Raw genomic sequence first — 25,081 nt, 5'->3', positions numbered from 1 at the left:
AACCCTGTTGTTAAGTTAAAAGCAGATTACCTTTATTCCTTAGGAATGAGGTTTGACTGTTGGCATAGAAGTTAGAAAACCACGATTTTTCACTTGTAGAAGCTGAAAGTGTACTTTATTACGAGCCACGGGATTTCTGTGTCCTGAAGTCTTTTTTTTTTTTTTTTTTTCCTGTCTGTGAGTTATGGACAGCTGGGTGAGGAGCAGGCTGGCCAGCTGGCTCTGGTTTGGTGGTCTGTGGGGCACAGACCTCGTCCCTGCTGTGCGCTCCACCAGTTGGAGTGTGGAGCCTTAACTGTGCAGGATCCGGTGTCTGTGGCGTGAGTGGGCTCTGCAGGTGCCTGTGAGTGTGGATGGAGGCATAGCACGAGGCTGAAGAAAGGAAAAATGCACGCTGAGAAGGTGGTGTGTGAAAGCTTTGCAACGGCTGATAGCTCCAGAGACTAGCAGTGCCGTTAAATCTGCAAAAAATGATAAACCTGGGACACCAGTGGTCCGCTGAACCTGTGCAGGGTCCCGGGCGTCAGCTGAAGCTCAGACGGCATCCACGTGTGCTGCTGGGCACGCTTGAAGAGTGCAGGGTTATATCTGCATCTGATGAAGGTGAGCACTGTCTGCAGGACTTCACGAACACCCATCCAGAAGCCACCACGGTGTGGCCCTGTGCTTTTGAGTAAATGGCTGCGGTTGGCCTCCCAGCTATTGCTCCAACTGGTAGCCAAGACTGAGTGTGCGAGAGAGTAAGTGACTGCGACATGAACAGTTACCTGCTAATAATAATATTATTGATCCTATCGATAACAGCAAAGACGAAAAGGTGTCCTCAGAAATAGGGGTTGTCATCTGTCTACCCCTCTGCACTCAGTCCTGTTCGGGAAAAGGGAATGTGCAACATGTGCATGATCAATAATTGAAATAAATGAAGAAAAATTGCTTACCTGTTGATGCAGTGTGTCATTTCCCCTTTTACTGCTCTTTACCTTTCTAAGCAGACTGAGGACACCCAGCTGGAGCAGCCACATGATCTCACCCAATGCCTCAAGCTGAGTGGTTAATATTAATAAATCTGCAGTTTATCTATAGCAAATTTGTGGGGAATCTTAATTCTCTAAGACAGCAAGGTGAACGTTCACCAAAAATCAAAGCGCGTGTTTTCCTTTTGAAGGTTGAACAGCTCAAAGAGGAGATCTGTGAGTATCAGAAGAGTGAGAAGCAAGTACTTCCATTGCCTGCGCCAACTGAGACCGAAGAAGTCGCAGCGTCCTCGCTGCGGTATTTTCAAGGGCTTTTTGTTTGCCATTCTAGAAAGCAAATTGGGCAAACGGGCCCCGCTCTGCATTTGAGCCCCATGCCATAAATGAAAAGGCACGGCTTGCAGTGCAGAACCGCTTGTGTTCTCCTGTCTATGTTTGTGTGAGTGCATCCTGTGCAGGTGTGACATAGGATTTATGCTGGGCGTGACAAATACACTCGTGTGTAGAGCATGTCTGTTGGCATAAGTTAATACCCACTAGTGCCTTCATATTATTATGGCTCTTGGGGTTTTTTTTTCCTCCTATCGCTGGAGGATTATCTAATGCAGATAGAGTAGCAGACGTAGCTCATGTTTTCTAGTTGCCTTATTTATGAAAGACTCGGGTAGCTTTGGAATCACGTTGTGCTAAGATTTCAGTCTTAATTATGTACCAACTTTTCATTTTCTCTTCAGTCACAGGCCACAAAGGATGAAGGGAGGGTGGAAGGAGACTACGTTTCAGGCAAAGCTGGCTCAGATCAAGATGGCAAATACCAGAGTAGTGAAACACTTCATAAAAGGTGAGCAATGTAGAAATCCTTCTTCATCTGTTGTATTTTCATTGTGGCTTATCTGGTGCTTTGGTTGCTGGTATTCTGCCTCGCAGAGTGCATTTAAGTGTTGGGTTATTTAGAATACTCTTCGGTACCAGCTTTGTTCCTCTGCTCCCAAATCAGAAAGTTTGGAGGTAATGCAGTCCTCAGTGGGTCTGTAGCCCTTGGTATCAAGAATGCGGGCTGTTTTCTGGTACTTTCTAGGGTTGGGCTTTTGTGGCCCTCTGCAGACAAAAGTGTTGTTTTCAAAATTGTTTTGCTGCTGGGAAGATTTGTCTGGATTTGATTCCTGTCCAGGGGTGTACCAAGACAACTTGGCTTTCAGACTTAAATACGTAAACTGGAATTTTTAAGGGAAGTCAGAGCTTCATTCTCCTGTGGCCTGCTCAGGAAGCTGCTGCTGAGCCTCTTCTGGCAGGTTCAAGGAGGAAGGGGGGGTCTGATCCCATCCCTCTGTCTTAATTTTTTTTTTTAATTTTTTAAAAAATTTTTTGCCCTTCAGATGCCCAAGCCTGTTCCTCCACCTCAAGCAGTCGAATTTGGCATTGCCTCTCTGCTGTTACCATCCTCCTGCCTGACCAGTTTTCACCCCAGACCTTCATCATTACTTGTGTAGAGCCCATCACCGATAATTCCCATGCATTGCCACATAAATAAGAGCAGGCACAGGTCATGCTGGATGCGAGACTCGAAATTAGCAGGAGAGAAATATTCCACAGTGAAAAACACATTGGGTCTTCCTCACGGGTGGGTTGGATGTGTGTCAGTGTGTTTACGTAGCAGTTCTGGCCTTGGTGATGTCAGTCTTTGGTGCACAGGTGCCGAGAGGTGATTGAAAACATCAAGGGCAGGAATTCACAGCTCCTTCACAAGCTGCAAAAACTGGAGCAGGAGCATGAGGATTTGGTTGAGCGCAATGAAGAGCTGGAATCAATCCTGAGAGAGACACAAATCCAAACCAAGCAGGAGAAGGAACAGTTTGAGAGTGAGGTGGAGGGACTTCACCGGAAAGTAAGTAAGGAATGGAAGAAATACTGTTTGGTTTTGTTTAATTCTAGCTGCTTTTCTCTCTGCACGTTGATTAGTAGAATAAAACGTTTGACCTAAGCCTGCATGCTGCTTTGTTTAGTTTGACAAAAAGTGCAGCTAGTAAAATCTGCTGGTTTCAGGAGAGAGGGGAAAAGAAGGAAAAAATCCCAGCAGTGAGTAAATGACGTTTGCTTGGAGGTGCAGATTCCCCCATGTCACAGCAGCATTGTCTTTTCCAGCTCCCATCCTTGCTCCTTGGTGCTTGGGCAAGCAGAGTTAACTTGCTAATGTACCTCCTGCATCCTCGGGAGTGAGATCAGGCAACACTCCCTTCCCACATAGCCTTTCTGTACCTGTGGGCTGTGCACCCTTCAGTTTCTTGGCTGAGCTGAAGCAAAGCCTTTTTGTTTGAAATTCAAGTTGCATCTTTTTTCTCTGGAGCTATTTCTTCTGAACCTCTTGTAGCTTAGAAGCTCTTATTTCCCCTGAGAGCGGTCCTAGATGGCATCAGTGCTCCTGATGGATTTCAGTGTCTGTCTCCTGCAGGAACTGCTTTTCCACGTTGGACAGTTGTTTCTTCTGCTCCTGCAGTTCCTAATGAAGAGAAAGTTCCAGGAAGCCTCAAGTCCTCTTGAGGCTCAGAAGAGAGGCAAGAGGTTTTCCTGAAGCACATGAGTTGTCCCTTAACCTGGCACCCATGACAGAAGTCCAGGCTTTTACTTGAATCCCTAACCCCTCTCCAGACCTGTCCAACAGATGAAAATGGTCAGTGTGGGACACTGATGCTCCTTGATCCCAGGGAAGGTCACCAGTTAAGCATGCTGATGACAAAAGATTGTGCTTTGGCTTTTCCCCAGGCACAGCATCTTGGAGACCTGTCAGCCCATGTGGCAAACACCGAGGCACTTCTGGGTGTGGGGGGCCAGGATCTGCACTGCCTGGAGACATCCCTGCTGAAAATACCAAATTTGAGGGAACAGTGAGCTTCTCTCATCACCTGCTATCTCTTGCTGCAGTGTCCCCTGCTGAATGGGGCAGGCATGGCTGGACACATCTTTTTGAAGAGCTGTGATAAGCTGATGCATCTGGAGAAGCTCTGCTCAATCTTGATTGAGATGTGATCTCACCATTCTCTCTCTCTCTCTCTCTCTCCCTCTCCTGTGTCCTACTCGATTTTGGGCACCCTCAACCCAGGGCAGTCTGGATCTTTTCCTGTTAATAGGACAAGACCATTCAGATCACGCTTTGACTTTAGAAGGTTGATAGAAAATCTTTGTTATTTCCACTCGTTTGCATGTGACAGTCAGGCAACCTCTGGGAAATTGCGGAGGTGAAGCACCATGTTGATTATCTGGTTTACCAGAACCATGGCAACATCAGAGGTCTCCTTGCAACACCTGCAGAACCATCTCCATCCACGTTTTGAGCAAGGATTAAGTTATTGCTGAAGCTTCTCAGCCTGATGCTGCCTTTGTCAGAGAGGTCCTTAGTCTTGATTTACTGGATGGACTTCCCATCCCTCTGGAGGTAGCTCCGTGAGAAGCACCTGCTCTTACTGATGGGTTTGTGACTGCTTGCCCCCAGGGAAAATACCATTTGCAGCATTTGTGCAGCATCACTACCAGGGTATGTGATCCCTTATGGACAGGGCAGCTGGCGAATTTCTAGCTAGAGAGAACAGAGGAAGCCAGAAGCTGGTCTTGCTAGATGGATAGGTGGGCTTTTCCCCCAAAAGGCTGGCTGAGGACGTCTTTTCATTTGGCTGAAGCCCTGCTGTCTGGCCAAAAGCTCTTCCTTCCTTGGGCTGAGTCGCCTTTTCCCCTCTGTCTGTGGCTAAGAGATGCTCTCTGTAGTGATCGTGGTCCTGGATTGCCAGGCAGCAGGACCAGTCCGTAGAGGACCTTGGATTTCTGAGGTGAGGGGGAAGAGCACACACAGGTTTTCAGCCAGGAGTGAGCAGTGCTTGGACATGTCTGTACGCTTGCTGTTGTGTTAAAACACGATGTAGGAGATGGTACAAGTGTGAAGGCATATCCTACGTGAATGCTGAAGCAGCCACACATCTCCAAGATGAGCTGTTCAAAGGAAGAAAAGATGAATTACTTGTCAGTAGCCTCTGGCTGCGAGGAAAAAGTCTCTAAACACAGTGAAACAGACTGAAGGCATGTTCAAATATCTTAATGAAGGATGCCAGCAGACATCATGTTTCTAAGTGTGTAGCTGAGGAGCCAAGGGCAGGCTCTCTGATGGGAATGGCAAAAGGTCTGTCCACCCTGACTGCGTTTGTCCAAATTGGAGTTTGTTCAGCACACACTAAAATGTTTCCCACTTTATCCCTGAAGTAGAATAAACACAACCCTCCACAAATCAAACAAGATGCGTTTTCAGTTAGGAGAAATCCCTTCTTCACTTGGTGCGTTGTTAAACAGATCCCTGGGAACACTGCTTTTGGGGATGCAGGGTGAGCGCAGCGGGGAGCACCGAGTAGCCAAGGAGATGCGAGGCATTTCAGTTGGCATGAGCTTGGCAGCCGCTGTAGCTGAAAAAGAGACAGAAAAGAGGCACACAGGGCAGCGGAGGAGAGACAGGCAGATTGCGGGACGGAAGAGGAGGTGGGTTGAACCTCAGCTAAATCCAGTGTCTGCTCAGATGGAGGGCTGCAGAGCTGCACCTTTCATCTCCAAGGAGCTTTTGGGTGCCTTGGAGGTAATGAGGGAAGGACTGCACAAAGGCAGGTGCGCTAGAGCCTGGAGAAGGGAGTGCTGCTGGGTGTTTGCCAGGCTGCCCCATGTGAGAAGGACTTGGAAGCCTTTCTATTTTGGCACGCCTACAAAAATCTTGGCTGATTAGGCCACTGACTCAGAACGAGGACACCGGCATACAATGTGAGTATTGTTCTGCTGTTGGCACGGGACTTACGTGCGCAGCTCAAATGCTTAAAAATTAGTGGCTTGGAGGTAAAATAAGCAAAATGATGGAAATGCATTGCTGGGTATCAACTTCATGACCAAAGGTTGGCTGGGGGGTGGGAAGAGGAGGTTTATTGTGCTTTTGAGATCCCTTCCACAGCTCTAATGTCCTTTTGAACCCCAAACTATCATCTAGTCATGTGAGAAGAGGGGGGGTTTATTGCCCTCTAGCTCTTCTGTAAGAGGCCTGGGTGTTTCACCCCACTGATTTCCTTTTAACACCTAGGTTGGGTAACATCATCTGTCTTAAAAAAACATATTACAGCAGCTTTCCTCTGTTAAAGTTTATTCCCTGCTGGGAGCTTCAAGAGAGCCATCTCGTGACTGAAGCCTGTCAGTGAAAGCAAAGCTCCTGGGCTTTGACATGCTGCTTTGTAATCACTTTAAATGGACTGGGATTGGCAGAGACTTGGGACTTCTTTGGCTTTGGCTTCCCATTGGCACGGAATGAAAAATGATCTCTGAATAAGCGCAACAAAAGGAGCGTGAGAAAGGCATAAGGCATCTTATACGCTTCACCATGCACTCATCTGTATGAGTGGGGCGATGGATGTTGCTTGTGTGGGTACGGGGTATGCTGCGTACAGATGAAGCTGGACTTCATCTGCAGCTGGACTTCATCTCCTTCCAGTGTCCCCACTTGCTCTGCTGCCTCGTTCAGTGAAAGCCTGGCTCGGGCAGTGGGGAGGCAAGCTTGGTGGTTTAGAAATAAGAAAACCAGCACGAACTTTCTGCCAAGCATAAGGAGCTGAAAGGAAAGGCTGCTGAATGCTGTGCTGGCTGGCAGTGGAGCAGAGTGGCTGTGAGTGCCAAGACTCAGATTTTGCAAAAGTGTCTGCAGGAGCCATAATTAGGAGGAGAAGCTGGACTGCTCCTACTTTAAGTCCTTTAAAACTGCAGGACTAATAATCGTTCCCATGAGATTTCCCCACAAGGGTAGATGCCTCGGTGGGGGGGGATGGTGCAAATGCAGAGGGAGCACTTGTCCAGACAAACTCTTTTCTGCCAGGAGTAGTACAGAGGTCAGTGTTTTGCTGGCTCAAGTCCAGAGCCCTCGGAACCTTGCAGGAGGCAGTTACAACCTCCTTTGGGCGGTGGAGGGACCAGGACAAGTCCTGGTAGACTGGGTCCAACATCTGCTTGGATGAGATCAACTGCAGGGGAGTGAGCACTGCAAGAGGATGGCCCACGATATAAATCGGTGTCTCGTGGGGTCCTCCGTGTTGGGAGAGCAGCATGTAGAAGGCCCGCAAGCTGTGGAAGCCTTGAACTTTCACCATGTATCTGGGTCGTTTCTCTCCTTTTGTGGAGCAGGGTTCTTTCATTTTCTGACTTGACCTTGGATGGCCCCTTCACCCTTTGAAGCAGCAGGATGAAAGATGTGAGCTGGAGCTAGCCCACACTGGGCGGCTGTCCACGTCCCCTCCTACTCCTCGCTTCCAAACATGGGGCTTATTCTGTAGTAGCAGCACAAGGAGCAATTTAGTAGTAGATGTGCATTTAGTACTAGTGCTGAGTACTGGTTTGGTTTTAACTTGCGGTTTGTCTATGTTAAGATCACAAGTTTAGAAACAGAGTTACTTGAAGTGCAGAAGAACAAAACTGAGATGAGTGGGGAAGAGCAGGCATCGCCTGGAGCACAAGAGATGCAAGAGGTAAGAGGTTTTCATTGGGAAAGAAATCGTGTTGTTTAGAAACATAATAAATGAGCATCTCCTGTGAATGCTCTTTGTCACCATCTTCTGAGAATCTGTAGCTCACGCAAGGCAGATGGACGTCTTTAGAGGAAAGCAGAGCTTGTTGACTCCCCGGTGCGGGTGAAGGGTTTACACACGTAAAGGTGCTTCACTCTTGTTTAGGGTTTAGTAAAACCTAGGTAGTGCATAGGTATGTTTTCAAGGCTGTTTCCCAGCTGGTTTTGGGATGACTTTGCTGTTGATTTGTTACTTGCCAGCCAGCCAATTGGATCTGCCAGGTGTATAAGCCAGACAGAGCTTATTCCATTTGGGAGAGGACCTTCCCAAGGTTTCTTGGGTCAGGTGGATGCTCCAGGACTTCAGAGATGTCCAGCCAGCCCTGGGTATAAGGTGCAGGAACCCCACTGGCAACTTTTGAGAACCATTTTTCCTATCCTTGTTTTCTAGAAGACACATTTTCTGCAATTTGTTTCTCTTTTGCTAGAATAAATGATGCTGTACACATGACTCTTAATTTTGCTTGTTCCAGATGCTGGAAAGCTGTCAGGAAACGATAGAAAAGTTGGGAAGTCAGCTGGGAGAGCGGAGAGAACGGAGAAAGCAACTTGCATCTGAGCTTGAACTGTTACGAGAAGATCTGAAGGCTGAGAAGAAGGTATTGGGCAGCCAGGTATGTATAGCTCCTACAGTGGGACTCCCTGCAGGAGGCAGTTGCCTCTTGTGACTCCATAGAACATCCCCAGTTGCCCCCCAGGTGTGTTGCTTGACTTCTCTTGATGCATTTCTCTAGCCAGTTTCAAAGCTTCTTTGGTAGATGGTTTTAAATCCATCTGCTTTAGTAGAACTGTCTGTAACTCTGTAATTTATTTTTCCTTTCAGTGAATCTAATAACAAAATAGTAATTCAAAGTTTGTAGCCAAAGCCACCTTCTCTAGAGGGCAGAGTGGAAGTTTTCAGACTTAGGTATTTATTGCAGAGTTATTTGTGTCCATAAGGCTCATGATCATGAGCCTTCATCTCTTCGTGTCACAACATGGCAGGGTACTTGTAGATTTGAGCCCAGACCTCCCTGCAGAGCAACATCACGGTTACCCATTAGCAGCAATTGCTTTTCTGAGGTCAGTCAACTGGCTAATTCTGAATCTGTTTAACATGGGTCCCCTTTAATGTTAGTAGTATCTTTCTTAACCAGGATATGGCACGATAAGAAGTCAGAACACCTAAGAGTCAGAGAAGTCTACACAAGTAGCTTGCTGGGATCCCAGCACTGCTTTTTGTTACATGCCCTAAGGACCTCAGTACACTTTGCTTGAACGGATTTAACTGCTAGATAGACTTCTGGTGAGTTTACCTCTCCTGGGAGAGTTGCTGGTGCTCTCATCTTCCAGCTGGGCCATAGAGGAGAGAGAGCATGTGACGCCAGCAAAATTGCACAAGGGCTGGTGCAGACATAGGCAGGATAGGGGCTGAAAATTAGGCTAAAAATGTAGGAGAGCTGCAGATCTGTGGCCTGGATCAGGCAGACAAGGGGGACCTGAGGGAGACTGGCAAAGGGCAGGTTTACATCTACTACAAAACCCATTTTTTAGCACTCTGAGAGGCCTTAAACCATATCACTTCCTTCAACGTAAGTAAAAAACAATGAAAGTTCTGAACTGTTGATGCAACTGCACATACACAAGAGTCTTACTGGAGGAACAGTGGCATCTAGAGGACAGGACTTTCGTGGTGCTGTTAGGCAACAGATTCACATTGTAAAAGCTCGGGATGCAAACCAAGCCTTGCCAAAGTGCGGTTTAGGAAGGGACCAGGTCAGTCTGTGAATATGCACATGAAAAGGAATTGTCTGATTTGGGGGATGATGGGGAAAATGGGAAGAGTCACTCTTTAACTTTTGGATCCCAATAGTTCAATCTACCCATGGTCTGGGGACCTTTTCATAGAATCATTTAGGTTGGAAAAGACCTTTAAGATCATCCAGTCCAACCATTAACCTAACGTTACTGAGTCCACCACTAAACCAATTAAGGGTAGAGTAGCAACCCCACGCGTCCTGGCTTGGTGGCTGGATCATTTATAATGAAAGTATAAACTAGGAATCATTAAGATTGGAAAGGACCCCTAAGATCATCAGTCCAACCATCCACCCAAAACCCCCATGCCCACTAAACCATGTCACAAAGTGCCATGTCTACCTGTTTTTTGAACTCTTCCAGGGATGATTTTAATCAAAATCGTACATCCCTGCAAGTTTGGTTGTAATTCAGCCAATTCACCAGCTGGCTGGTGGTTTTGCCTAAGGAGAGGTCTGTTTTTCCATCAAAGGGATCATGAGACGAAATCTGATGACCTGTTTTTGACTGGACGGCTGTAACAGTCTTTAAAATAGAGAACTTTGCATGTACTTGGTGGGATTTCTGACTTCACAAATGGGTTCATTCCCTTTTGCTAGAGTAGCTGTATTGGGATGAATCATTTATGAACTGAGTGCTGGAAGTTAGCTTGGCATGAAATCATTGGGTTCTCATGGGTGATATGCAGCTGGAGGTCAAGATCTGAGGTTGTTCAATGTTGTGTTTGTCAGGATGTCCAACACATAGAATGGGAAAGTAAATTGGATAGTATTTTTGTTCGTGTAAATTTTAATGATGTGCTATGAACTGATGCTATGCAAAGAGCTCTTTGCATTTGTTTGGAACTCTCTTCTTGTTTTTAAGAGGTTTTTGGACATTTGAGAGGAGAAAGCTTTTTCTGACCTTGTAGTTAGGGGTGTATTACATCTGCTAACTCCTGTTGTTTCCTCAGCATGGGTTGCCTGACTCACAATCAGAGTTTACGAACCATTGTAATAACTTCCCGAGTCTCCAAAGAACATCAGCAAACAGGGATCTCATTAACGTATCCCATGAGAAGCTACAAAAGGATAATGCTTTGTTAGATACATAGGTGAGGAATGCAAAGAAATCCCCATTGTTCTGGTGTCTGATGCAGACAGAAACTGCTAGTGTATATTGCTCAAATATAAATAAATTCATCTTGGTGTAGATAAGAAGGCTTGGAATTGAAATATTAATGCTAGCATACACTCAGGAAGAGCTATTGGTTAAAAAGCTTTAGGAATCAAAGTCATAGCTGGCATTTAGTGGACTTAATAGCATTGTTCTTTGAAGGATTTGGTTTCACCACTGCTTAGCAGAGCATGTTAGACTGGGCAGATTCAGGTTCCGATCCAGTCTGGGAGTTCCTGTGTCCTTATGTACTCCTTGTGTCTTCCCTTCTTGCCCCTTTTATTTTCCTGGCATCTTCTCTTCATGTTTCAGGTTTTGGGTCTGCCATTGCCTGGTGCTAAGGCATTAGGTGATGTTGAAAGTGGAGAGCAGCCATCTGTAGAAAGTTGTTTTGGGTTCACTTGGATGGAGGTTGCTCTCTACGTGAGACAGCTGAATACATACCTTGTACTCTTCCCATTTTTCCAAGAATTGCTAGTTTTGTAAAGAAATATGGCACATGATATAAAGCCCTGAGAACTACAGATGGGCAACAGAAGGATGAAATCAAATAAAGAAACATGATTTGATGATAGTTTACATGCAGCTACTTCCCAGGCAGAAAAAAAGGACTTGCACGTATATCTTTAAGGGTGAAGAACTACAATACTTTAGCTACAGAATCACAAGCCATGTCTTGATGAAGTCCCCAGATGGCCTTATACTGCTCAAAAGGTTTCCATGAGACCAAAGAAAATCAAAGTCGTGGTGTTTTCTGACCTTACAGGTCTCTGAACTCCTACAAGAAAAAGAACAGATTAACAAACTTGAGCAGAAACATGAAGATCTATGTACAGATGAAAGGATGTATGAAGAACAGATGGCTAAAGTAGTATTTTTGGAAGAACAGATCAAAAACTTGAGGGATGAACAAGAACTGCTTTGGTAAACCTTAACGAGGCCTGTGGTACTTTCTCTTCCTTCTTTGCTGACGAATTTTTTTAGACTTAAAAATCCCTGTAGTGCTGCTTCTGGCAAAAATAGGCACAGCAGCTTTGTCTTCCTTATCGGGTAAGCATTTCCCTTAGTTGACATCATGATCAGTCAGGAGTAAACCTTTTTTGTGCAGCTTTTCCAGATTCTGAACGGCATAAATGAGAGCTGTCCTTAGGGAGGAGGCCTCTTCTCTTGGAGTGAGGTAGTACTTGAACTAACACAGTCCCAAAAAGTTCCCATCGGGCGCTTGGGCTCTTTGGGGCTAACTGTTGCCAGCAGCGGGTGATACACATCCTGCTGTGGATTTTGGTTGTCCTTGGAGGGCAGGTGTCAGCAGGCGTTGGGGTTGTAAATAAAGCTCTTGCAGGTCCCCTGACTCCCCTTCTTCAGCAGAGCAATACGAATTGGGAGTTGGAGCATCCATGCTCAGGCTCTCATTAGTAAGTAAAAGCTTGGATTAAATCCAGTATAGTTACAGTCAGCTCAGTTACCTGGATAACTAGGTACTGAGATAAAGTAAAACCAGGATAAGAGAGGTAGGTTAGCTTATAGGGACATATAGCTTGGATTGAGATAAGTGAGGCAGCTTGACTGGGAGACCTGAGACCGTACTTCCATACAGCGAGGTGTTGTGCAAGTGCTTCTGTGCTGCTTGTGAGCGCAGACCAGCTCACGTGGCCCCATGTGAGTGTTTCCTTAGCCAGCAGTTAACCTACTCATGAATGGCTGGGAGCTGACTCTTTGGACACACATTTTTTTTGTGGGTCAGTGTCCAGGGGAGACTGACCCTTGCCCAGAACTGCTAGACCCAGGATTAAATCCCCTTTGGAGCCTCCCGAGACACTTGAGTGTTGCTTTGAGCGTTTAACTGGACTCTCATATCCCAAGTTTTTCCCCTTCGGGGGGTGGTTTCCCTTGGATCTGTATAGTTATCTCTCTCCTTTACTATTTCTCCTTCAAGTTCTGAATTACTAGAAAGCAACAAGAAGAGGGAGGAACTAGAGAAGCAGCTAAAAGAGAGCAATGAAGAAAAACAGTTGTTACTGGAAGAAATTGCCCAGCTAAACCAAGATATCCTGACTACCCGAGAGCAGGGCTACAGCATGCTTGAAGAGACTTTGAGGAAGAATCAAGGCATGGCGCATAGAGAGAACAAGTTTCTCCTGTCGCAGAGCTCTGCAGGCAGTTTAGATGGGAGCGTTAAACAGGTATGGGCAGCTTTGCCATCTGCACCGTACTTTTTTTCGCTAATTTAGTGGCAAAACCTGATTAAAGTGTATCGGAAGCCAGTCCTTGCAGTGTTGTAGAGTTAGCATGCTTGGGGAGATGAGAGGCTGACTGATTTGCTTGGGGAAAATGTTTGGAAAGTAGGAATGTCATAATTTCCTTCCGTCATGTTTTTGGACATAGTGGGAACTTGGATAAGCTGAATGTCCCCCTTAGTACACATGAAAGAAATGAGTTATACAGTCCTTAGATGATGTTTTAAACCTTTTGGAGCTCTTTCTCAGCTCCTTTTTGGAGTGTGAACAACAGAGCTGGATTGCTATTCCCACAACAGTCTTGCTCTTGCTGTAGGTAGAAGCTGTTCCACTTCCCTGCTGCTCCTTGCGATTTTCTGCTCTTGCATGCCAGCGCTTGAACTCGTCCCGTAACTGCTGCCCCGCAGTGGCAGCTCACAAGCTGCTGGGTTTTGCTGCAGCCCTGTGCCCGTGTCTCAGTTACTGATCTCCAATTGCTCTACCAGCTGGCAGGCAAGACCCCTATTTGTCACTAGGTTTAGCTGTGTTTTAAATGCCATTTGTTCACCTTTCTTACTGTGTGATATAAAAAAGAAGGGGAAGAGCAGCTAGCCCTGCCAAAAGGGGAAGAAATGATGAAGGTACCCAGGACGGGGAGTCTGAGGAGGAGCAAGGATTATATGCAAGAGTTTGGAAGAGAAGAGAGGATGGGGTGGCCTGTAGGCAGGAGCGAGAGTGGAACAGAGAGGATCAGCGTCGTGCTGATACCAAGAAGCAGCAAGTCTGTACAGTGAGTCTGTACAAGGCGTAGCGGGGATACTGAAAAGGGTCCTGATAGAAGCAGCTGGGGGAAAAAACCACAAAATCTAATGGATCTTGAGGGCTGTCGTGGTTTAGCCCCAGCCAGCAACTAAGCACCACGCAGTCGCTCGCTCACTCCCCCTACCCCGATGGGATGGGGGAGAGAATCGGAGGAGTAAGAGTGAGAAACATTCCTGGGTTGAGATAAGAACAGTTTAATAATTGAAATAAAATAAAGTAAAATAATAATAACAACAATATAATAATAATAGTAATAATTATATACAAAGCAAGTGATGCACAATGCAATTGCTCACCACCTGTCGACTGATACCCAGACAGTTCCTGAGCAGCGATCACTGCTCCCCGGCCAACCCCCCCAGTTTATATACTGAGCATGACATCATATGGTATGGAATGGCCCTTTGGTCAGTTTGGATCAACTGTTCTGGCTGTGCCCCCTCCCAGTTTCTTGTGCCCCTGGCAGAACATGGGAAGCTGCAAAGTCCTTGACTAGCATAAGCAGTACTCAGCAACAACTAAACCATCAGTGTGTTATCAACATTCTTCTCCTACTAAATCCAAAACACAGCACTATGCCAGCTGCTAGGAAGAAAATTAACTCTATCCCAGCCAAAACCAGGACAAGGGCAAATGATATTGCCAGATCCCACAGTGCTAGATCAAGACTTCCCAGCCTGAGAATTTACCTGGGGATTTATCTGAGAAAGGAAACGTGATCTTCAGTGGATTTCATCTGGTCCCAAGAACAGAGGGTGAAGACGCAAAGCAGGAATGCAGATCAACAGGTGGCTGAAAGTGATGCTGGGAAGAAGGGTTTTGATACACCAAATACGGGAAGAACTTCTAGTCTGTGTACAAGGCACTTGCAAGAAGATGGGTGAACGAAGGAGCTCAATTATCTTCTGAAAGCCATCATAGACCGTCAGTGACCACTTCATGGTGTCCAGGCTGCTGTTGCATTGTGCCAGCGTATCTGTTCCTGTACCACTGCCGGGACTTGCTTTGTTCCTGCTGCCTCTGGGAGTTGCGGCTGGATGTGCCACTCCTGCTTAGTTGCCTTAGTGAGACTGGCACAAGAGTTAAGAGTAACCTGGGTGGCTTTGCTTTTGTTGGACAGGTTAGTTTGAACAGGGATTTGTTCCCTCATCCAGGTTATTGCATCTTCTCCCTTGACCTCAGGAGTTGTATCTGCTTCTCTGAGGGGATGGACAGGGTAGGGAGCAGGACATAGTGTGGGGGCAGAAGAAATGCTTGCCTGGCTTCACCCATCTTCCTACTTAAATGCCCTTAAATCCTACTGGCATACCTCTACCTTTCCTAATTACACTTCTTTATCTTTCCTTGAAGTTAATTTCCATGTAACCTTTGTCATTTTACTGTTCCTGCAGACTCTATCCGACGAGAGATTCCAGCAGCAGGAGGAAAAAATGCGGCAATTGCGGCAGGACTTGCGTCGCGTTCAGAACTTGTGCAGCTCAGCTGAGAGGGAGCTGAGATATGAAAGGGAGAAGAACATCGACTTACAAAAGCAAAACCTCTTGCTCCAGCAGGAATGCACCAAGGTAGGAACAGAGCAGGGAGAACTGTTTGAAGACAGCATCACATAATTTTACAACCTATGTCTGAGGTGCTCATTTCAGCAGACTGGACCTCATTTACATTTGACTGCACAGTACCTGGGGCTCTCAGGCGTGCTCTGTTCTCAGCTTCATGGAAATTGTACTGCCTCCAAATAAAACTGTGTGTGTGCTGTACTTGCTCCCTGTATTTCTCTTTTATTCTTGTTCACTCTTTGGTAATCCTGTTGCCCCTTTCCTAATCAAGACATTTCAGATGATATATGTTGAAGTGCAAACTTGATTTCTTCTTCTTTTGAAACTCAGGTCAAAGCTGAGCTGAAGCAAGCTCAGGCAAAACTCTTGGACACAACCGAAACATGCTCCTCTCTCTCAGCACAGTGGGAAAAAAGCCAGCAGAAGGTCAAAGAACTCGAACAAGAGCTCTTGAAGTGCTCCCAGGCTGATAAACTGCAGAGCAGTCTGCAAGAGAAACTTGCACAGGAGAAATCCAAAGTATGTGAAGCACAAAAAAAGGTAACTCTACAGCATGAGCTAAGTTAACAGGAGGTCTGTTTTAGCAGTTTCGTGCAGCTGTAGTTCAGAAAAAAGCAGCACTAGCACCTTGTGAATTGGTTCCTTGAAGTCCATTTTGAGATTACTTGGCTAAATATTTTAGGAAAAATGTCTGTTATTAGTTGGAGCATAACTGAGACAATAGAAGCCAAATCTGATGGCTCAACTCTTGTCTCTAAAGCTCAGTATCTCCAAGAATGCTGGTGGTAGGGCTGGCAGGTGCAGGGAGCCCAGATCACGTTCTTGCCGAGGAGATTTGCTGCTGTTTGCTATCTGGTAAAATGCAAAAGCTCGTGTTTTCCTTGGCATCGGTTCTGCCATGTTCCTGCACTAATCGCTGGATTTGGTTTTGAAGTGTGCAAATTAGGTGCAAAAAGGATTGTTGCTAATTCATGACATAGTATCTGATCCAAAATCTGGTAGCTGTGGGAAAGGTTTTACTTTTAATGGACTTTGACACAAAGACATGCAGAAGTACTTTTGAGTAGAAGCAAGCAAATCTTTCATTCCCATGACTCAGATGCTGAGGGATCAAAGGGATCTGAACCCCTTGGATTCCAATACTGGCCTATAAATTCAGAAAGCTTAATCCATGTCCAATTTAATCCAAGATTTCAAAACTCCAGCAAAAGCTAAAAGATTTCCAACACCAACTCCTGCTGGCAGAGACCCGTGTTTCAAACAAAAAACTCCTGGAGGAGGAATTGAAGGAGGCCCGAGAAAATGAAGCTCATGTGCAGCAAGAACTTCACGAGGAGCAGCTGAAAAGGTACCCAGAGCTGGGTGAGATCTGTTCTGCATGCGGAGGGCAGGCATGTGCCAGCAAATGCTGCTGTGCCAGCCTGCCAGCTACCTCCTGCAGCTCCGTTCCTGGCCCTAGGTGGGCTCACAGTCACTGCACCACTGGTTTTGCTTCCTTTCTCTCCTTTTGACCTGCCAGTGTTGCTGGCAGAGCTCCACAGGATCCCCTCTGTAGGAGATTTAAAAGATTTTTGGAGACTTCAGCTGCCTCAGGAGGTGTGCAGCCCCTCCTGCCAGCCCAGTAATTCGGTTTACCCTCTACATGCCAGCAGTCCCCTTTCTTGTGCAGCTGGGATTGATGATCCCAGACACATCATGCACCCTTTCACATGCCACCGGGACATGGGGACAACCAGGATGTACCAATTTCTTTCTACCCCCAGTGTTGCCCAGGGCAGGTGCAGAGCAGCATAATGTTGTTTTTAGATCGCAGCCAGCCTTGAATTCACAGTGGCACATCATGGGCTGGTCTCCACCTCAGTGTCTCACTGTCACACCAACGTGCTTTTAGGAAGCTCCTGGAGCAGCAGGTGGAGGAGCTGCGGCAGCAGCTCCGGCATTCGCGGGAGACGGAGGCGTCGCTGGCCAAGATGCATGTGGAGCTGCAGGCCAAGACTCTGCACGTCCTAGAAGATGAGAGGAAAACTGACTCAAGCGAGGTGAGCTGCAGCACGGATGGATGGGTCCTCATCACCCAAGGGGATGCTGTGCTGGTGGCTGACTCCAAAGCAGACCACTGAGCTCTAGGGGAACATGGGACCATCCCAGTGTGAAATCTGTGCCTGGAAACTGCTGAAATAGGTGCTGAGCCCTTGCAGATCTCACTGATTTAAACAGGAGCTGGAGGAAAAGCACCATCTCATCTTGTGTAGGCTTCCTGGGGATGCAGCTCTGAGGGCGCAGGAGGAGGACTTGATGGCTTCTTCCCCTTCTCTTGCAGAGCATGGAGCTTTTTTGCAGGAAAATGTTGGCAGTCTCTGCTCTCTGGGAGGATGCATTACCTCTCTCTGCCATGTTGAAGCCTACGGCCCCCTGCTGCAGCACAGAAATCCACACTTCACCTTCTCTAAGGGGAGGAGGCCGTGGCCTTGGGGGGCAGAATGGATGGATATTATCTGTAGTGGGAACCAGTAGGATTTATGGCAGAGAAGCTTCGGAGACCAGACTGAAAGGGCCCCTACAGCTGAGGACACACACACAAATAAAAAATAGATGTTTTCCAGCACCTCCAGTGTCAGAAGGAGAACCAGAAGCTTGCAGAGCAACTTTCACTGCTGAAGGAGGAAGACAAAGCCCTTTACGAGGAAGGAGTCCGTCTCCTGAACCAGAAGGATCTGTACGTCAGGTAATGACTGAAGCAGCAGTGGATATGTAGACACAAAAAAACCTGCCCAGGGACTGCTGTTTATGTGCCTGGCAGTGACGCTGGATTTGACTGTTCTGTAGCCTTTCTTGTCTCTCCTGTTCAAGGCATTTAGCACGGAGAGATCTGCCTTAACCTGACATCCCTGGTTGCAATTATGTTATGCATCGCATGTCTGCTGTCGTGTTCTCTTTGGCAGCTGAAGGCAGCGCAGAAAACGAGGGGGTGCCTAGGGAAGGCTGTGGGTGCTGCTGTTCAGGGTCTGGTGTTGGCAGAGATGCTCCATGGAGCTGCTCATTTCTCCCCAGAGTACTTTTGATCTAATTTGAAGCAGAGTAGCCTTTTTGTCATGAGTTTTGAGCAAACGTGGGCAAATGTCCCTTATATGGTAGAGATTTCTCTTGTTTTGGAAATTGTTTTCCCTTCTTTCCTAACTGGATAAAAATAAACAAGAGCACTGCCTAGCTGGGAAGAGTTTGAGGGGAAGAGCAATGATCACAAGTCTCAGTAGACACCAATATTTAACCCCAGTGTCGCAGCTCTAAGAAGTGCCCGCTGAAGCAGCTCTTTCTGCAGCCTGTTTGCCTGACCCTTGCTGTTTAGGATTCTTCTTCATCTGTCTCTTTCCTCCATTCACAAGTACCTCCCCTTAGCCACCCACATCCCCACTGAAATAAACAGCTTGCTCCCATTTACCCTTTCCCCGTTACTTCCAGTTTTGGTGACTTTATAACCCTGGTTGGTATAAAGAGCCGAGAGGGGTGAGCACAAGGATTTGTAAAGCTGGGAATCAGTTTTGGGAATGCTTTGGGTCCCTTTCCCTCAATCTATTTCCATTTGGTTGACAACAATATAACCTTTGCAACAAAAAAAAACCCCAAACTGATCAGTGAAAAGATGTAGTCTGGCAAGTCAGCATTCTCATTCTGCCTTTACCTGTGCAGCCAAAAGGAGCTGGGTAGGTGGCTGAGGCTCCCAGTTCAGGCTTTGATGAGCCTGAATAAATACAGGACATCTGCCTTGCTCTTGACCTGGAACACAAAAGCATTTCACAGCCTGATATTTGTGTCTCTGCCTCCTCAGGAAATATAATGAAGTGCAGCTCCGCCACAAAGACAAGATCCGCAGAGCCAAAGAGACCTTTATCCACGAGGTGAAACAAAGGGACAGCAGAATTAAGCAGCTTGAAAATGAGCTCAGTGAGTCAAAGCTCCAAGTGGAAAAGGTGAGAGAACACATCAAGGGCTTTTCCTGTGAGGGAAGGCAGGGGAGCAGGCTCCAGCGTGTCTGCAGGAGCACCCCTTCTTCCAAAAAGAAACGTAGTTTAGGAAAAAAGGCAATGAGGTTTAGGAACAGCCGGTTTGCAGGCAATGGGATTGCACTGTTAAACAACCAGACAGTGGGAGCATGGGGAGCTCTGCCTGATGTGCTGCTCCTGCTCCGTGCGCAGGATGGACGCTGCCCTGGGAAACAGCTGGCAGTGCCAAGGGGCTCCAGCCGGTCCTTGTGGGAACAAAAAGCCAAAAGGAAATTCCTGGCTCATATTTGCCCTCGGGGGGGAACCCATGTCCTCAAATCCCGTTCAGAAACTACCTAAGCTCCATCTTCTTTTGCCTCAAATATTTCTGCTGGGAAGTGACTCAAAAGCTGCTTTTTGGGGTATGTTACATCAAATAGCATATCAGTTCTAGGAGTGAATGTGCTTGGTCATGACCCCGTTGGTAAAGTGCTCTAAGGTTTACAGAGGACAGAGAAGAGCGAAGCGTAACTGCTGGTTATTTCCTTCTGCAACGCTGCTCAGGGGAAGGTGCTGATTGCACAGATCACTGCCGAGAATGAGAAATTACTTCAGGAAAGAAGACGGCTCCTCCAGAAGATAACTGATCAAGAGGAGACCCCTTGGAGCAACCGGTCTACGATTGCCACCCTGCAGAGCAGGTAGGCACTTAATGATGTCCGTGCCCCTGGGAGCCTGCCTCTTCCCAGTGCTTCTCCGGTTTTATGCCTGTTTCTCTTAAGAAATCCAGAGGAAAGCCTGAACTGTGCTCCAGTCACGAGCGCTGTGGCTTTTAATTGCTGTGGGATGCAGTTAGCCCCTTTCCCCATCAAAGCCCTTGGCATACAGCTGAAGGCTGTGGAGGTGAAAGGGTCTGAGGCTGAAAAAGAAAATGCCCCTTTGAAAACGTAGCGTGGCCGGAAGGAAAATAACTTGTGCCTTGTATGTATGACGTGCTCAGAGTGAAGATCCTGGACGAGGATAACGTGCGGCTGCACGAGAGCAAACTCCAGCTCTCCAGCCATGTGCCCGTCTTGCAGCGCGCACCGAGGAGCATCCCTGCTCCCGACATGGAGGTGAGACTTGGTGTCAGCGGGCAGGTCGCAGGAGCTGATGTCTCCTGCGATGAGGGTTGGTGTTTGTAGCTGCAGCTGAGGGTGCCGGAAAAGAGCCGAATTGATCCTTCGGTTGGGACAGAAAGGGGCACCAAACACACAGCAGATTGCAACGGCTTTGTCGGCGAGGAGGGACTTTGTGGGGAGCTGCAAGCTCAATACGCTTGCCATACTGCTCCAACCCCGAGCTGCTGTGCGATGGGATCCTTTTTCACAAGGACAGAAATTTCGCTTTGGCTGTTTTGCAGATTTAGAGCTGTTAAAAGACCTTAGTTTTAAAGTTGGCTCCAAAATTAGGAGAAATAACCCAGAACAGTGTGGTTGGGAATGTTGCTCCTGTAAGCCAGAAAGCCTCAGACCAAGCTGACCGATAATGTCGGCTACACTGAACTGAATGAAGATGCGCATTACCTAAACACTCAGTTTCAGATTGACCAAGTTAATGAAGAGCTTTTGGGGGGAGAAATGGAGAAAAATCCAGGGAAGTAAAAGATTGTGTTTCAACAGCTCGTCAAATAAAACAGGTGGATTTGGAAGTTTATTGGTACATTTTGAAATTTGGAGGGAACCCAATTTGGTTGGAAATGAGCTGTTAAGGATGAAAGTGCTGTTTGGGGCCTGGCAGAAAGAGCTGTTTGTGTGTTCCACTGTGTTTTAGTTCTTTCTCTTTGTTTCACCTGGGCTAGTTAGGCTTTTTTTTTTTTAGTTTAAATTCAGACCCTAATGACAAATCTATGATTAGTACCTCTGTGTGGCTGGAATTCTTGGGGAGCACTGTCAGTGGGGGCACTTTGAAGACCAAGACTGTATGTTGAAATTCAGGGTCTGACATGCACCTCCTCCTTTGAAAGTCTCTGTTTCTCCTTGCAGGACTCGAAGAGCGTTAACTTCTCTGAACGCCAACTACAGAGTAAGGTGTTGCCATCTCCCCGTACCAGGTACCGTGGGGTAAAAGGAGGAGGCAGGGAATGCCTCTCTGCATGTGGTGAGGGAGAAGTTGAGCGTTTTGGCTGCTCCACCCTGTGCTTTCACGTCCAAGGGTCTTTTTCTTTTTTGGCCAAATTATAGGGAAAATGGTATTAAAAAGACTCTATGAAACTAATGGGATGGAGAGGTAAAATTTTCAAAATATGTCTGGGAGCACTGTGGGATTTAGAAATCAGCTTGGTGCCCAGTGGTTTTGGAGGGGCATATTTACACAAGAGGTTATGAGGCTTAGAGGACCACTGCTGCCCAGAGCTGTATGACCCATGTCCCAGGCTACGGGGCAGGAGGGAGTTTGAGCTATTTCTCCACCTGTGTAGCCAGGAGCACCATGATCCATGCCAAAATGGGCAAGGGGGAGGCAGAGAGACTCTGCAACTCTGGTCTCTGCTTGCTGGAGACCCAGCACAGTGGGCTTCGGGTGCTGTGGAGGGTGACGGACGGTCTGTCGCAAGTTGGAGTAGGTTCTGGGGTAGATGGGGGCTGTCAGCTGCTTGACTGGAGGAAGAGTGTCGGAGCCTTAGTCCAAGTGAAAGGCATTGACCGTAGCACTGCACTGCCTTGCAGAGATGGTGGGAGGAGCATTGGGGCTGTGCAGGTGGCAGAGGGTCCGGTAGACTTTGCAGAATGGCTTAAAAGAGGAAATTTGTTTTCAGCTTCCCATCACGAGAACCGCCAGACTCTCTCAGCACCATGAAGGCCACGCAAGACATGAAGCCTGAAGGAGAAGCTGAAAGCCAAGACTCATCCTTTTGCTTATCCCCCTCTCAACCTTCTGAGATCGGGTACTTAAATGTAGCTTCGCCTGGAGACACCACAGCCTCCCAGCTGCCGGAGGAGAGTCAGAGCATCAGCTCTGAGAACTTCTAAATGGGGAAAGATGTTTGTAAAAGATTAGCTGGACTGCAAGGTTTGGGGCTCCTGTTGCTGTGGGATGACAAGGACTGCAGGGGGAGAATTGCCAAATGGACTGACCTGGTGATTTCTGTGATATATTTCAACTAAATTATTCAACAGCTTTTTTTCAGCTTCCCCAACTGTAAATGTGTGTGTGTGTGTGTCATCCCAGGTCCACCTGGAGGCTGGAATTTGCAGATAAACTCAGTAAAGCGGAAGAGGGGTGGGGTGAAGCATATCTTCCCCTGAACCCTAATTCCTTCTCCAGTCAAAAACTACAAGCTTTGTAAATAAAACTTGGAAAAGTTACCTTCTGCACTCTCTGATCCCGACCACTCCCTGCCACGTGCCCACTTTTCTCTGTTCACAGTCTGTACACCTGAAGGGAGGTGGAGGGGACGAGGGAAATGGAATAGGAGCATGTGTGGAGAAGAAAGGAGGGGACCTGAACATCCAGAGAAGGAAAGAGGGTGGATCTTGAATGCTTACTAACAGTAACAGAGGGTCTGTGAGGATGCTTGGGTGAGAGTAGAAGGAATTGGATCATGCAGAACAGGGGTGTAGGGGGGATCTGTGTATGCAAGGAGGGAAGCAGAAAGGATCAGAGTGCGAGCTGCGGGGAAGAGAAGGGATCTGAACGCACCTGAGTGGAAGAGATCTGTGCATACTCAGGAGGACATAGGATGAACAGGAATCACAGTTTGCATGAAGGGGAACCAGGGAAATCTGAGTGCTCGGAGGAGGAAGGGGAGACGTCCTCAAAAATAATGAGTCAGCCTGGAGGGCATCTGAGTGTGCCTGGAGGGGGACAGAGGGCCACACTGGGGATAAGAGGGGTCCCCAGTGGGAAGAGAGAGGGAGGGAACAGAGGATCTTTGAGGAGAATGAAGAGGATCTGAGCACACATCAGTTGAGGTTTATTCAAAGCCTACTTGGCTCCAACTGCAATTCCAAAACACCTTTTTTTTTTTTTTTTTCCCCGCTCTGCCATGCTCTTTTGTGCTGAAATCCAGTGTTAAAGATATTTGCTTGGAATTTGTATTCTTGCTCTCCACTCAGGCTACTTTTCATACCCATCTCAAAATAATTTTGAGCAAATTTTTCCCAAAGCATGTGGTCCTCTGCACCAAGACGTTCTCTGCTTGCGCTCCTTGGGGGCAAGGACTCCTGAAACTGTGGGTTTTTTTTATTTTCAACTTGATTTTTTTCACCCTGCAAGTCTCCTAATCTTGTTTCTCTGGCAAGTGAGGCACCGTGCTTTGTGTCTGCTCAGGTGAGGCTCAACGGTGTTTGTCTGCGACTCTTTGGGCCTCCCTGTGGAGAGGGCAGTGGGTGGATGGGGACGGCTCCCCAAAATGCCCAGTGCAGCCCCCTTCCTCTTGTAGGGTAAAGCCTGGCAGGGTGGCTGGGGGCGGTCCCTGCAGCCCCTCTATGACACGGGCTGTGGTCACAGTAGGACACCCTGCCTCACCATGACACCTTCTCTCTCCCCACGGCACCCCAACCCGCACTTCCCTGCGAGTCAGGGACGAGCCCAGACGTGGGGGGCTGCTCTCGCCACCGCTCTGCTCTTGGGAGCTGCTTTGCAGCTGGGGGAGAAGGCGGAGGCTGGTGGTGCCGTAGCGCTGGGGCTGTTTGGTGAGGTGGAGAGGAGTGAAGGAGGTTGGCCAGGAGGAGCTGCAACCATGGAGTGGTTCTCCTCTGCCTTCCTCCATGTGCTGTCTCCACACCTGGCGGATTTCACAAAGAAGGGTAAGTGCTGCCAGGAGGTCCTATGCTCAACACAGATCGCTGTGAACTCGGAGGCACCTTCCCATCAAGGCTGGGAGGATGTCCTCATGTCTTTCTTTCAAGGACAGAACTCTGACCCCAGCACGGGAGGTCTTCTCATGGGGACACAGCTAACACTCAGCTCTGCAGGCCAGTTCCTGCATGGGTGATTTCAGGGAGGAGGCAGTGGTGTCGGATGATGCCTGCATCTGCTGGCTTGGCAAGGTGGTCAGCTTATTGCTTCAAGTATGACCTGTCTTCCTCTTCTTCCGCAGAGATCGCAAAGATTTGGGATAGTGTGTCGGAGTGCTATCGCCATGAGCTGCTGATGAAGAAGGTGGGGCTGCTTTCCTCGTCCTTCCTCACTCGGGCCCTGATGTGTGCCCACCCCTCTCCCTGCCCTTTATTCCTCCCACAGCTTAGAAAGCAGAAAAATGGCCCCAGAAGGATACTGCCATGGACAGCTTTGCCAGAGAGCAACTTTTGCGTGAAGGGAGAGCAAAAGCAAAGCCCTGCTCGAGACAAAGAACATTCTTCGGGGCTTTCTTCTTTGGAGTCTTCCCTAGCCCTGCGGGCAGGCTGTAATGACCAGGCAGAGAGCGTGGGGCAGTGTTCAGGGCTGTTCTCCCATCGGAAGAATTCCCACTGCTGTCTCTTTCTCACTCTTGTTTGCAGACTGTCAGGCTAATGGGCTTGGGCACTGTCTACATCAGGCAAGAGGACTTCCATAATGGGAACAAGGCGAGTTTCAAGGTCCAGAGACCAACGTTCTGCCTGGACAAGCCAGTTCTGGTGTGGAACAAGCTCCGCTACGGGACCAGATCATGGCCTGGTAAGAAGAGACCTTCAGACCTCTGCTTCCCCCTTGAGTCACAGCTGGGGTTTCCCTCCATCTCCTCCTTGATGGGGGCAGCCGTTTGCGTGGGGACAGGGTGCTGGCCCCCAAAGGCAGGCCGCTTGCTGCTGGATGGGTGCTCAGTGGGGCGGCAGGAGGGCGGCTGGGCTCTTGATGGGGCCTTGTGCTGAACGGTGATGTGAGCCTGCTGAAGGCTGACCAAGTGACTTTGTTACCGGGTGGCTTCTTCGCAGAGGAATTAAAGGTTGCAGAGCTGATCTACGCCGAGGCTGCCTTCCGCCTGCGCGTCCCCGAG

At 47.9% G+C, this 25,081-nt stretch overlaps 1 protein-coding gene across 1 annotated transcript; it reads left to right on the top strand.

Annotated features, from left to right (window-relative positions):
- The first annotated feature begins 576 nt into the window (after positions 1-576).
- LOC104033978 (coiled-coil domain-containing protein 30-like) lies at positions 577-22,973 on the top strand. The gene is given in 19 exon segments (XM_075721646.1): positions 577-603; positions 1,166-1,271; positions 1,707-1,815; positions 2,667-2,859; positions 7,403-7,501; positions 8,073-8,213; positions 10,349-10,489; positions 11,318-11,475; positions 12,488-12,734; positions 14,981-15,154; positions 15,476-15,685; positions 16,336-16,493; positions 17,037-17,184; positions 17,749-17,870; positions 18,972-19,113; positions 19,690-19,826; positions 20,126-20,240; positions 21,150-21,217; positions 21,920-22,973. Coding segments are annotated over 19 exon segments (2,688 nt in total). The 5' UTR covers positions 577-597; the 3' UTR covers positions 22,134-22,973.
- Positions 22,974-25,081: the final 2,108 nt, after the last annotated feature.

Source organism: Pelecanus crispus, chromosome 15 (genome assembly GCF_030463565.1).
Source record: "Pelecanus crispus isolate bPelCri1 chromosome 15, bPelCri1.pri, whole genome shotgun sequence".
NCBI lineage: Eukaryota > Metazoa > Chordata > Aves > Pelecaniformes > Pelecanidae > Pelecanus > Pelecanus crispus.
This window is presented reverse-complemented; position numbering and strand designations above follow the sequence as displayed.